Raw genomic sequence first — 14,551 nt, forward strand, 5'->3', positions numbered from 1 at the left:
GTTTTGTCAGACTTGATTTCCAGCACACAAATCCATACTGACTATCCTTAATCAGATCTTGACTCTCCAAAGGTTGTTTGATCTTGTCCCTCAGTATCCTGTCCAACAACTTGCCTCCCACTGATGTCAGGCTCACTGGCCTACAGTTCCTTGGCTTGACTTTGCTACCTTTCTTAAAAAATAGAACAACATTAGCCACCCTCCAGTCTTCTGGAACTTCACCAGTGGCTAAACATGAAGCAAAAATCTCTGCAAGGGCCTCTGCAATTCTTTCCCTAGCCTCCCACAATGTCTGAGGATGGACTTGATCAGGCCCATGGGATTTATCCACCTTAATCCACTTTAAGCCTGCAAACCTCCTCTCGGTAATATGCATGCGGTCCAAAACATCCCCAGTTGTTTCCCTTATTTCCTTAGCTTCCATGATTCACTCCTCAGTAAACACTGAGGAGAAACATTCATTAAAAATCTCCCCCATCTCCTCGACCTCCACACATAGACGGCCATGCTGATCTTTAAGAGGACCTAATCTCTCCCTCGCTATCTTTTAACTCTTAATATAGTTATAGAACCTCTTGGGATTATCTTTAACCTTATCTGTCAGATCCATCTCATGCCCTCTTTTTGTTCTTCTGATTTCCCTCTTAAGTGTGCTCCCACACCAGACAGTATGGAACCAGACCCTTCGGCTCAACTCATCCATGCTGACCAGGTTTCCAAAACTGAACTAGTTCCATTTGCCTGTGTTGGCCCATATCCCTCTACACCTTTCCCATCCAAGTACTTATCCAAATTATTTTTTAAATATGGTAATTGTATTTCTCTCTACCACTTCCTCTGGCAGCTCATTCCATATATGCACCACCCTCTGTGTGTAAACGTTCTCCCTCAGGTACCTTTTAAATCTTTCTCCTCTCATGTCAAACCTATGCCCTTTAGTTTTGAACTGCCTTGCCCCATGGAAAAGACCTTTGCTATTTACCTTGTCTATGTCTGTCATGATTTTCTAAATCTCTATATAGTCACTCCTTGGCCTCTGATGCTCCAGGGAAAAATGTCTCAAATTATCCGGCATTTCCTTGTAACTCAAATCCTCAGTCTTGGGAATATCCTTGTAAATCCTTTTTACACAATTTCCAGTAGAATAACATCCTTCCCATAGCAGGGTAACCAAAATTGTATGTACTGTTCCACATGTGGCCTTATCAATGTTATACACAACTGTTCCGTGACATCCCAACTCCTGTCTTCAGTGCTCAGATTGATGAAGGTAAGGGTGTCAAACATCTTCTTCACCACCCTGTATACCTGCAAGGTCACTTTCAAGGAACTATGTACCTGCACCCTAGGTTTCTCTGTTTAACAGCACTCCCCCGGATCCTACTATTAACTGTGTAAGTCCTGCTGTGGTTTATCTTCTGAAAATGCCCGCAAACCCACCAAGCACTAAAACAGCAGCTAGTGAACTTGAAAGACCGTATACAGACAACTAGCAAAACAAATGTCATTTACAAAATACCGTGCAAGGACTGTAACAAACACTATATTGGACAAACAGGCAGAAAACTAGCCACCAGGATACATGAACACCAACTAGCCATACAAAGACATGACCCTCTCTCACTAGTATCCTTACATAAGGATGAGGAAGGACACCATTTCAACTGGGACAACACATCCATCCTAGGACAAGCCAAACAAAGACATGCATGAGAATTCCTAGAGGCATGGTACTCCAACTGGAACTGTATCAACTAACACATTGAGTTAGACCCCATCTACCACCCCCTGAGAAAAAGAACAGGAAGTGACATCACCACAAGAAATGAGATAATCAACCTAAAGAAACCCAAACATATAAATAGAAAGCAGGAATTATTAGCAGTGCTTTGCCTGAGGGCCACTGAAGATGTTACCTAGTAGGGTAACGAAACATCTGGTGATGAACTTTCCAGCTCAGCGAGCAAACCTACATCTTAGATTACCTTTTTCACTGTCCACTGTACCACCAATTTTAGTGTCATCTGCAAACTTACTAACCATGCCTCCTATATTCTCATCCAAATCGTTTATATAATTGACAAAAACACAAGTGGATCCAGCAGTGAATCATGCGTACACTGCCAATCACAGGCCTCCAGTCTGTACACAACCTTCTTACGACCACCTTCTATCTTCACCTTCAAGCCAATGTTATATCAAATTGGCTAGATCCCATGTGATCTAACCTTAGTAACCAGTCTACCATGCGGAAACTTGTTGAATACCTTGCTAAAGTCCATGTGGACAACATCTACTGCTCAGCCTTCATTGAACCTCTGGGTCACGTCTTCAAAACACTCAATCAAGTTTGCGAGACACAATTTCCCCCACACAAAGCCATGTTGACTATCCTTAATCAGTCCTTGTCTTTCCAAATGAATGTAGATCCTGTCTCTCAGAATTCCCTCCAACAACTTACCCACTGCTGAGGTCAGGTTCACTGGTCTGTAGTTCCTTACAGTCTTTCTTAAATAATGAAACAACTTTAGGCACCTTCCAGTCTTCCGACACCTCACCCTTGGCTGTCAATGATACAAATATCTCTATCAGGGGCCCCCACAATTTCTTTCCTCGCTTCCCACAATGTCCTGGGATAAACCTGATCAGGTCCTGGGAATTTATCTACCTTTATGCATTTTAAGACCTCCAGCACCACCTCTTCAATAATGTGGACTTTTTTAAAGCAATCAATATTTATTTCCTCAAGTTCTCTAGGTTCCGTGCCTTTCCACAGTAAATACTGATGCAAAATATTCATTTAGGACATCACCCATCTCCTGCCATTCCACACACAAAAAGATGGCCTTGTTGATCTTTAATGGGCCGTATTTTCTTCCCAATTACTTTTTGCCAATAATATACTTGTAGAATCTCTTTGGGTATTCTTTAACCTTATCTGCCAAAACTATCTCATGTCTCCTTCTTGCCTTCCTGATTTCCCTCTTAATTGTACTCCTACACCCTTTATACTCTTCAAGGGATTCACTTGATTCCAGTGGTCTATACTTGACATATACCTCCTTTTTCTTGACCGGAGCCTCAATATCTCTAGTCATCCAGCCTTCCCCACTCCTGCCAGCCTTCCCCTTCACACTAACAGAAACATGTTGTTCCTGAACTCTTGTAATCTCGCTTTTGAAAACTTCCCACTTGCCAGAGATCCCTCTCCCAATTGAACAGCCTCTCCCAATCAACATTTGAAAGTTCCTGTCTAATACCATCAAAATTAACTTTGCCCTAATTTAGAACTTAAACTATAACTATTTTCACTGGAATTATGGTCACTGGTCCCAAAGTGTTCCCCACTAACATACCGATAACTTGTCCACCCGAGTTGAACACCAGCTCCTCCAAATCACCTCTTGTCTCATTACTGTTTAAGGTCCCACCTCACTGCCAGACTAGTTTAAACCCTTCTGAGTAGCTCTACGAAATCTCCCCGCTGGGATATTGGTTCCCCCTTCAGTTCAGGTGCAACTCATCCCTCACCTTCAGAAAATCAACAAAGAAACTATTAAAATTATGGAAACTATACCTGTGGAACAATACATTTTGTTATTCTCTTTCACATATCCCTGTATTTGTTGACTGGGGGCACATTTTTAAGGTAAGAGGAGAGGAGATTTAAAACAGACATAAGAGGCAAATGTTTTATACAGAGAGTGAGCCCCCACCCCCTGTGTGCCCCCCCATCCAACAACACCCCCTGCCCAGCCCCCAAACCCATCCAACACTGCCCTCCGTCCAAAACCACACCCCTGCCCACCCACCAAACCCATCCAACACCGCCCTCTGTGCACCCTCCTGTCCAACACTGCCCCTCACCTGCCCCCTAAACCCATCCAACACCGCCCTTCCCACGTGCCCCAAGTCCACCCCCTGCCCCTGCCCCCTGTTGCATACCAACAACAAGGCTACTGCTGCCTTTGGGGGTGAGTTTCTAAATAGTGCGCGCACGTACACACACACACACACATACAACACACACACACTTTTTACTGCAGCTTTTTGACAGGTTCCACCTTTGTCCTGTACAGGACAATGTTGGAGAGATTATCTGGGGAAGTGGGGGTTTCAGGTGCACCCCTGTGTAGAGCTCCAGGGAAATTGTTGGGGGAGAAAGAGAGGATGGGAGGTCAATCATTTGGAGACAATACCTGGGCTCCTATTGATGTCCAGGACTCAGCAGCACTTCAGTAAGCCGAGTTCACTTTAATCACTGTAAATAAAGTACATGATAAGTGTTGGAAACACGTCTTTGATGTAATATTTCTATCGGGACCTCGAGATCTCCTTCAGATAATCTGATATTCAGATATTTGATATTCGGATAATTAAGGTCCCTCTGTAATACAATAAATTTAACACTTTAAGGCTGAATTATGATACTGTATTAAGACAGGGGCTGAGGGTCATTATCAGCATCATCATTATTTTCTGGGTGCAGGGTTATGGCAAAGGAAAATGTTTAGTCCAGGAGTGGATGGTGTGGTTCATTGTCCGCAGACTGTGTCTTCAGGGTTGGCTTAAAAAATGTATCTAGGTTTTGCTGCTTTGCCATCTTTCTTCTTTCATGAAGAAGCTGTTCATAGGGTGCCAGCTAAGACTTTATAACCACAAACTGCTGTTCTGATGCAATCTGCATTATAGTCATTGTCTTCTAAGAGCTGCAACTGCTTCTCAACTTCCCTCAGGACAGCAGACAAAAAAGAAGTGGAAAGTTCTTGTAGTGCTGCATCCTGGACTTCAACATCTTCATCTTGAGTTCAATTTCCCCGCATCAACAATTTGTTGTAGATCAATCTTCACTTCTTCAAATCCAACTTGCTTTGCAAGAGTGACACAATGTTCTTTGATTGCTGGAAGCTCCTCTGATGGTTCAACGCCTTTAAAATCATGAAGAAAATGTGAGAGAAGCAGTCCTAACTGACATCACCCCAGGCCTCCACAATGATGTCAATAGCATTCTTAATGATAAAGCTCTTCCAAAATTGAAGAACATTGTCCTCATTATCCCCCTCAGTATCTGCAATCAGCTTCACGATTGTGTGCCTTAAATGATAAGCTTTAAAAGCTGCTATTGTGCACTGGTCCATGGGTCAAATTAGGGAGGTTGCGCTTGGAGGTAGAAATAGCACTTTGATGTTTTCAGAAAGCTTACCAGTGGTGGGAGGACAGCTTGGTGCATTGTCCAGAATGAGGAGAATCTTGAAATCCAAGTCTTTTCTTCTGCAATAATTTCTAAAAATATTCTTGAAAACATCAACAATAAGGTCAGAAACAATTTGCCCTGTCATCCAATCTCTTTTGCTTGACCTGAAATAAACACCTGGACTTAACATAACCGGGCATAGAATCGAGTAATAGCCAATGGGAGTTTGCATTTTTTAAAAAATCATTCCCCAATTCGCCAATGATGTTATAGCCAGTGTTGAGGGAACGTGTGTTATGGAAGAATGACCAGTACTCTAGTTGAGGTTTATAGATGTTCCTAATAACTTTCTTGTATCATTAGAATCATAGAATCCCCACAGTGTGGAAAGAAGTCATTCAGCCTATTGACTCTGCACTGATTCCACCCCCCACCCCCCATAAAAAGCATCCCACCCAGACCCAACCCTCTCCCTAGTTGCATAACCCCATGTTTACCATTGCTAATCTACCTAGCCTGGATATCCCTGGACATTATGGGACAATTATAGCCAGTTCACCTAACTTGCACGTCTTTTGACTGCAGGAAGAAACCAGAGCACCTGGAGGAAACGCACGCAGATACAGGAAGAACGCGCAAACTCCACACAGACAGTCACCCAAGGCTAGAATTGAACACAGGTTCCTGGCACTATCAGGCAGCAGTATTGTGTGTCATTATTGATAATGGCCAAAATGATCTAAATGAACTTTTTAAACTATATTCTGGCCTATCAAAGTATCATACCCATGAAAATTACTTGGAGCTACATTGTAGAATGAGAAAAGAAAAAGAATTGCTTAGCACCACCATGTGACTGAAATTGGGAACAGCAATTTTTCAATCTGAATCTTTCAACGTTTGACAGCAAATCTCAGTGATATTTTAAAATATGAAATCTAATTAGTTAAATAAAACACAAAAGCGATGACAATGCAGGCGATTAGTCTCTGTGTAGCATGTTGTAGATATCTGTTTGATTCACAGCAACCACATTTGTAGCATTTATGTGCAGCTCAAGGAAGTTTGGCACAGATATGTTGAACTGGAGTTCAAAATTCAGACACTGTAATGCCTCAAGTTAGGATATGTTACTTGGATATTTTGCAGTCAGACTGGGCTGCCCATTCTCTCCTGCTTTGTCTGTGTGCTGTATAGAGCTATTTGCCGAGTCTGTCAGGAAGGATGTGAGCCTGAGAGGGGGGAGATATTCCTGCAGCGAGAGCCTACAGGTTAAGGCCTCCCTGTAACATGGATGATGTAGCTGTTTTCTGCTCAGATCCACTGTCAGTGTGCAGACTTATGTGCACCTGTGACCAGTTTGAACAGGCCTTGGGATCCAAGGTAAATCGAGGCAAGAGCAAGGCCATGCGCTTTGGAAAATGGGCCGACCAATCTTCGCCATCAGAACAGATCACCTGAAGGTGCTGGGTATTTGGCTCGGATGGGCTGGGGTGTGCACCAAGTCTTGGGAGGAATGTGCCACTAAAATGAGGCAGAAACTGGGCAGATTGGAGCACTGATCGCTTTCCATGATGGGTAAAATCCTAATCATCAGGTGTAAGGTACTCTCAGTGTTGTTGTATGTGGTGCAGGTCTGGCCTATTCCCTAAACCTGCGCTGCCGCAGTCACCTGGGCCATCTTCCTCTTCATGTGGAGATTGAAGATGGACCGTATCTGAAGGGACACAATGTATAAAGATCTAGACAAAGAGGGAGAAAACATACCCAATGCTACCCCCCCCGAAGGCAACTTTTGTGTGCAGCTACAACAAGCTGTGCATGGATCCCCGGTACGCAAACACCAAGTGTCACTATGCATTGAGGTTCTACCTGTCCCCGGTGTTGTGAAGGATGGGCCTGGCCTTGCTGCGAAGGACCTTTTCAAGTATTTGGACCGTTCCGTATCACCTGTCCTTCGTGGAGAAATGTGTGAAGAAAAACACCTTTGACCACAAGTCCATCAGGAAGTGGTCAGCATATAGCATCCTTGAGAACTTGCGGGAAAGGAGGGGGCAGATCCTGTTGAGCGGTTCCCTGGGCAGACTGTCAACGTCGTTTGGCAGAATGCCTCATTGCAGAACTTTCAAACAAACAACAGCACATGGCTTGGCTGATGGTGAGAAGGGCTCTGCCGATGAGATCCTTTATGCATGCCTGGACTCTCTGCTCCACCGCACGCTGCCTTCGAAATGGCTGTGGAGGGGAAGAGACTGGAATGTGCCTACGCAAAGGAAGTCTGGAGAGAAATGCAGTGGTGTTTGTCAAGGTTTGTCCCAAGCAGCTCCGTGACATGGGACACTGTGCTCTACAGTCTGTTTCCCGGGATGCACACTGAGATGAGCATCAACTGTGCCTGGAGGACCATCAACTCAGTGAAAGATGCTCTTTGGTCTGCCCAAAACTTGCTGGTCTTCCAGTTGAAGGAGTTGACCCCGACTGAGTGTTGCAGACTGGCACATTCCAAGGTCAGGACTACGTGCTGAGGGACGTGCTGAAGTTTGGGGCAGCTGCTGCCAAGGCGTGGTGGGAAAAGATCACTGTGTAAGGTCCTTCTGCCAAAGAATAACAGGGGTCCATTCAGTAATTGGGCCCCACTGATGCCTCAGCTAAATACCAAGTGGTTGACAGTAAACATAGAGAATTGTGAACATCAACGACTGGATTTGTTCTCAGAAAGTGCACATCTGAATGGCATCATCAACTGCACATGTACCAAAGATTTCTTTCAATGAATAAAGCATATTTTTGAAATAAAAAAATGTTCCTTGGATATTTTGTTCTAGCAGTCAGACATATCCTTTGGGCTTAGAAGTTCAGAGTTAGTCCTTGGTCAGTGCACACGAGGCAGGTCAGTGGATCTGGGAGTTAGCACTCAGCACAATTACTGGAAATATCAAGGCACTCATTTTAGAGATTAACTCTTCCAATATCTCTTCAAGGATGTTCACTGCCTTTTGAAAAAAGAACTGTTGACAAAACCATACACTTCCTGAATGTTGAAACCTTCATTTTTTTTATTGGATGAACCTTAATTATGTCCAGATGACCTGAGCTTGGTGCTACCTACATTTCTGACAAGGACTCTCCACAACTATCCTGGTCTTTAGCACCCGACACTGCTCACATGTGATCAGGACCACACCATCCAACAATCTTACATTACTTCTCATGCAGGACCTATTTTAGTGTGTGAATGTTGAAGGGTGTGCACAAGTCATGTAAGTAATACTCCAATAAGCATTCCTCAATCTTCAAAGTTTGTGAGAAGATTTGTAGCTCGGGTGCTCGTTGTTGTGGTTCTGTTCGCTGAGCTGGGAATTTATGTTGCAGACGTTTCGTCCCCTGTCCCCTGTCCCGTGTCCCCTGTCCCCTGTGAAGGCTTCATAGGAGGCTCCCAAGCACTGAGGATGTCACCTAGACAGGGGTCGAAATGTCTGCAACACAAATTCCCAGCTTGGCGAACAGAACTACAACATTCTTCAATCTGTTCCCTCAGCATTGTAAGGGACCTGTGAGAGATGAAAGAAATGGGTTAGTATAAATATTGAAAAAGGGGACAAACTCAGCGTAATGCTCACCATGACAGTTCTGTTATTGGTGGAATAACATTAATCAATATAAAGTGATTGTTAAGTGCTAAGTGGTAGTGCATCACCTATGTTTCTCCATTGACAAAGTTCAGGCTCTGTGCCAGCCTGTTAAACACCAAAGTATCCTCGTTCATTGTGTTATGGGTGCCAATATTTGCAGATCCCCGTAGCTGTCTCTCCCTTTCCCTGGAATTCTGTATTCTCTTCTCCAATGAGGGAAAACAGAAAGTTATAGGTTTGTAAAGTGGAATGTGTTGAGAATAAAATGTAGAATGTGACTGTGAGTGATGGAGGTGAGATGGCAATAGCATTATGGTGTGTGTGTTGTCTGTTCAGAATTTTGAGGAGGCAGCTGAAGAGAGAGAGGAATGTGTGAAGGCGTGTCAGTCAGAGGAGTGATAGCTCCAGCAGAGTTAGAGAACTGTGGACCTGTTTCTCCAGAGACACTGCTTCTCACTTCACGGGTACTGCCAGAGATGCTGAGGCTTTGCAGCATTTTTTGTTTTTCTTTAAGAATTACATTAATTGCAACATTTTGTTTTAATTATACTTCATTTGGCTGTTTTTAATTTTGCTTATCCCAATGCACCCTTTGGTTCAAATCCTCCTATGAGCTGAAGTTACACCTCAGCTTTGTCTCCTTTATGAAGTAATTTCTCAAACAGTCGGTCTCTTCTTCAAGTTAAGTGCAATACTGATCTCATGTTTACCTCTTTTAATGTTTACTATTCTTATTGGATCATGTTTATCCCTTTAAACAATTGATTTCCACTGATGTTCCCAACACCCATCTGAATTTAGCAACTTTCTTCTTTTCCTTTGAATGTACTTAGGTATGCTCTTTAATAAATGTACAGCTGACAGGTAAGACATCTGACAGAGTTCATCCTCAGTTCACTGACCATTATATATGGGCTGCCCATGATACACAAAAGTCATGTTTCTTTATGCTTGATCATGTGTATAACCAGTTCTGCACAAAATAAACTGGCCATACAGTTGGGTGAATTGCTACAACCTGTTTTAAGCAGGTTTTCCACAAAAACAGTGAAGATTCCTTCACATTTGCAAAGACCATAAAGTATATCAATGAATGCAATGTCCATGTGCTGAATTTGACATTGCTAGCCTATTCAGCAATGTGCTCCTCAAGGTAGACATCTGGACTGCAGCAACATTTCATGGTGATCTACAGCCACCACAATTGTGTGAATCAGTATTCCTTGAAATAATGAACTCAGCAGCATGCACAGTTCAGCTTTAAAACCACTTTCTATGGTGAAACAGGTGGTGTTGCCATAAGATCCCCACTAGACTTTTTTATCTTTGTTGGCTTCTATGAGAAACATGACTTCACTGGAATGACACATAACTTCCTAGCCCATGCCTAGTTTGATACATAGATGATACATTTGCGATGTATACATATAGCTGTAAGAATTTCCTTCCATTTCTAAGTGGGCTCCATCCTGCATTCAAATTCATGTTTGAAATGGAGTAGTCAAATTATCTCCCTTTCCTCAATACTATAGTTGAGAAATGGACCAGGAAATTATTCACCACTGTCCACCACAATCCTACAATTACTGGTCAGTATCCATATTGGGATTTTTCTTGTTCCAGGCTCTATAAGATTGGCCTTATTGGCAGTGTCATTATTAAGGACTGAGCCATTTCTTTACCATGCAAACTCGGTGTTGAAATTGAGAGTGTCAAAGCCATTCTGCATGATAATGACCACCTTTGATCATATCATTTATTGTGAAATCTCATAGGTTTCAGGCTTTTAGTTCTGAAAAGTGCCTAGTGTGTCTCAGATTACCTGGAAAGGTAAGGTACCTCAAAAGTTTGAAGTTAGCTGTTTTGTGCTGCTACAATGCAGAAGCAACATGAGTGGTATTTACTCCTAACAGGATACTGCCATCAAAACAAAAAATGTTCTGTCTTTCACACAACTGAGTAATATGGTATGTGAGTTTCAGTGCTGGTGGGATGACAGATATGTAGGTCATATATCTCAAAAACTGACAAATTATTATCAAAGAACATTATGCCTGATACTTTACAGTGTGATTGGCAGCTCCAATTTATTATGCACCTTTTAACATGAGGCTATTAATTTTTTTATAAGGGAATACTTATTTGTACAAAGTGTTTGTTTTTATAAGGGATTATACAACTGAAGGGGCAACTGCCTGTATGGAGTTTGCACATTCTCCCTGTGTCTAACTGAGTTTGTCCGGGAGCTCCAGTTTCCCTCCCACAGTCCAAAGATATGGATTTGGCCATGCTAATTGCCCATATTGTCCAGGGATGTGTAGGTTAGTGGATTGGCCATGGAAAATGCAGCATTACAGGACTACAGTGCAGGTGTGGGTTGAGGAGGAATGCTGTTCGGAGGTTCAGTGTGAACTGCATGGGCCAGGTGACACTATAACATATGCATTTGACTGTCCACAACAAAAAAGGTACTGACCATACTCAAAAATCACAATAGTCTCCAACGTCATATGTGATTTTCCAATTGGATTGGTGATGGCCCAGTGGTATCATCACTAGACTATTAATTCAAAGACACAAGTAATGTTCTGGGCACCTGGGTTTCAATCCCTTAATGGCAGATGGTGGAATTTGAATTCAATAAAAATCTGAAATTAAGAATCTAATGATGACCATGAAACAATTATTGATTGTTGAAAAAACCCACCTGATTCACTAATGTCCTTTAAGGAAAGAAACTGCCAACCTTACCTGGTCTGGCCTACATATGACTCCAGAGCCACAGCAATGTGATTAACTCTTAACTGTCCTCTGGGTAATTAAGGATTGACAATAAATGCAGGCCTAGCTAGTGATACCAACATCCTGTGAATAAATTAAAAAGAAAATTGGACAAAGTTTGATGGATAATCCTTAGTATGTGTAGAGTTACACTGACAAACAATTTTCATTTGTAGGTTGGGCTTGCTGTGTGGCGGACTTGCATGTACTGTCGCTATGTACATTAATATATAGGACTCTGTACTTTGCAGACAGAAAGAATATGGATATGTGAACAGGTATTGTACTTGTTTTGACTCAGCAAACTAAATGACAGATATTCGCTGGTTCATTTCTCAGGGCATTGTCTTGACCAATCAGAATCAACCTGCCAGGTTTAAATTTAAACAATGCTTGGCAGTTCATCAACTATCAATCACCATTAACTGATGCATTCCCCTGGGCATTACTGTACGCCAACCAAATAGCATTTTTCTGCCAGCGGTATAAATTCATTTTCCCTTAAATTCGTCTTCTTGAGAATTATCTTAATGAATGCAAACAAGATGCTCTGACCAAATGTGTTTTTATCAGCAATGTTCAAATATACATTTGCAATATTATCCTCCTTACTTTGTTTTAAGTTAAGGATCAAGTTGTTAGTTCATCTCATTTCCATTGCTTATTCTTGCTAAGATTTTACCCTATTTCCTCTTTAAACTCTAGATGATATTTGGTCCATGGAAAATTTATAATCAACTGAAAACTCCACATCATTGAATAGATTTTAAATTGCTAGAAATGCTATGAGTATTGTTAGACAAAAGTTTTATTTCAAAATTATACTTTTGCATAAAATTATCTTCAGAGAAACGGTGTTTTGTATAGTAGCGAATGAATAAACAAACAGTGGAGTTTGACTCTATATAATGAACAAACCAAAGGCATTTCTTACTTATACAAGATTATATTTACATATATTTGAGGCATCGGAAGGGTCCAATAACAGAACAGACCCCTGATTAACTTCAGCCAAAAGATTTTAGATGGTGGTCTTTCCCCTCTGCACTTTGGTGGCAGCTGCCCCAAGCTTTAGTACATCCCTCAGCACATAGTCCTAGACCTTGGAATGTGCCAATACTCAGTCAAGGAGGTGGAGGTGAGGACTGCAGACGCTGGAAATCAGAGTCAAAACATGTGCTGGATAAGCACAGCTGGTCAGGCAGCATGTGAGGAACAGGAGATCAACTCTTTTCTTTGGAAGACCAACAGATTTTGGGCAGACCAAACAACATCTTTCATCGAGTTGATGGTCCTCCAGGCACGTTCCACGTTTGTCTTGGTGTGCATCCCATGGAGCAGACCGAGGAGCACAGAGTCCTGGTGTCATAGAGCTGCTTGGGATTACTTTGACAAAAACCACTACATCTTTCTCTAGACTTCCTTTGCAAAGGCACATTCCAGTAGGACATGTGTGACATTCTCCACACCCCCACCCCTTCTGCAGTCACTTTGAGGACAGAGTACAGTGGTGCAGACCGACTGGATGTACATGAAGAATCGCACAGGTAGTGCCCTTTTCACCACCAGCCAAATTAAATCTTGGTGCCTGTTGGAAAGTTCTGGTGATGAGGCATTTTGCCAAAAGACTTTGACAGTCAGCTCAGGGAACCACGTGACAGGATCCACGTGGAGGATCCTGCAGGGTCTCAAGGATGCTATGTGCTGACCACTTCCTGATGGACTTGTGGTCAAAGGCGTTTTTTTTGCAAATTTCTCCACGAAGGACAGGTGATACAGAATGGTCCAACAACTTGGAGCAATCCATGGCAACACAATCCGTCCCATCCTTCACAACACTGGGGACAGGTAGAATGTATGTGGTGCCACCTGATGTTTGTATATCAAGGATGTTCGCACAGCTTGATGCAGCCACACACAAAGGTAGCCATCAGGATGAGGGCGAACAGAACCACAACAACGAGCTACAAATCTTCTCACAAACTTTGATGTTGGGTATGTTCGCCCCTCCTCCCCATTATCCAAGGGTTTTGTAAATGGAGTCCTTGCAGACACAGTCCATTTTAGACATCCACATGAAGTGGAAGATGCTCAGGGGGAAATAAATGATCCATTAAATATACCTCCCCTTTCCCCAGAACAAAATGTTCAGGCTGTTTCTTGGGACCTAGTTGGTCATCAACATTTTTTTAATTGTATTTTTATTGTTTTTTTCATGCAATGTTTGCCTGGGCACCGTTTGGTTGGATTGTTGGGATCTTTCAACACATTATTCTTTTCTGTTGAGACCTCCTTCTATCAGCGCCGGATGAAATCCACAATTGTTGCAAGCCGTTTCCATGGTTCCTTGGCCACCCGGAATGCAATTTCTCATTGGACCGAGCAGTACGGCTGAGACACACTGAATGTCGAGGCAGACGATGCTGCAGGGAGGCTAATGGCCGTCAGAACTGACAAAATACGTCCAACCTGCATCTGGGTTGCTTTGAAAAGACTTGACTTGAACGGTAGGAACAGCACCAGTCAGGGCTGACGGCTAGGTTCTGTTTATTTTGCTGCTTATAATAACATGTTTCAGAGCAGAAAGAGCTTATTGCCCTCAAGGAAGATTTATTGAAACGTGGCTGCGTATATAATTGAATAAGGAGGTTCAAAAAAGACGATTAAAATAATGGGGAGACTTAGTCGCTGTAAATAACATACAGATATCCCGGTAAAATAGGGGGAGAGCGGATGTGAAAAGAATTAGAAATAGTGGAAACGGAAAAATAGCTGTCTGCTCAGTTAGATTTGTCAAAACATCACCTCGCGGTTTCACACCCCGTTCAAAGGGAGAGGGGGACCGAAATACCCATGATAGGGTCGACGTTAACACGGAGAGGAAAGTTTCTTCTGGAAAAAAGTAAGATTTCCCTGCAAAATATACTTTTTCCTAATATTTATA

At 42.5% G+C, this 14,551-nt stretch overlaps 1 protein-coding gene across 4 annotated transcripts in view; it reads left to right on the top strand.

Moving 5' to 3' along the window:
- The first annotated feature begins 14,025 nt into the window (after positions 1–14,025).
- LOC122552907 (uncharacterized) overlaps positions 14,026–14,551 on the top strand; it is a 147,521-nt gene continuing 146,995 nt past the window's right edge. For 2 of the 4 annotated variants that reach the window (XM_087990975.1, XM_087990976.1), the window contains exon 1: positions 14,026–14,114. Coding sequence is in view for 1 of the 4 variants with exons in the window: in XM_043696112.2 (XP_043552047.2) it covers positions 14,045–14,114 (70 nt within the window). In the remaining 3 variants the exon portion in view is untranslated. The remainder of the gene's footprint in view (positions 14,115–14,551) is intronic. The other 2 variants (XM_043696112.2, XM_087990974.1) reach the window with 2 other exon arrangements.

Source organism: Chiloscyllium plagiosum, unplaced genomic scaffold (assembly GCF_037043375.1).
Source record: "Chiloscyllium plagiosum isolate Xiang-an unplaced genomic scaffold, Cpla_swu_hap1 HiC_scaffold_10, whole genome shotgun sequence".
Taxonomy (NCBI): Eukaryota; Metazoa; Chordata; class Chondrichthyes; order Orectolobiformes; family Hemiscylliidae; genus Chiloscyllium; species Chiloscyllium plagiosum.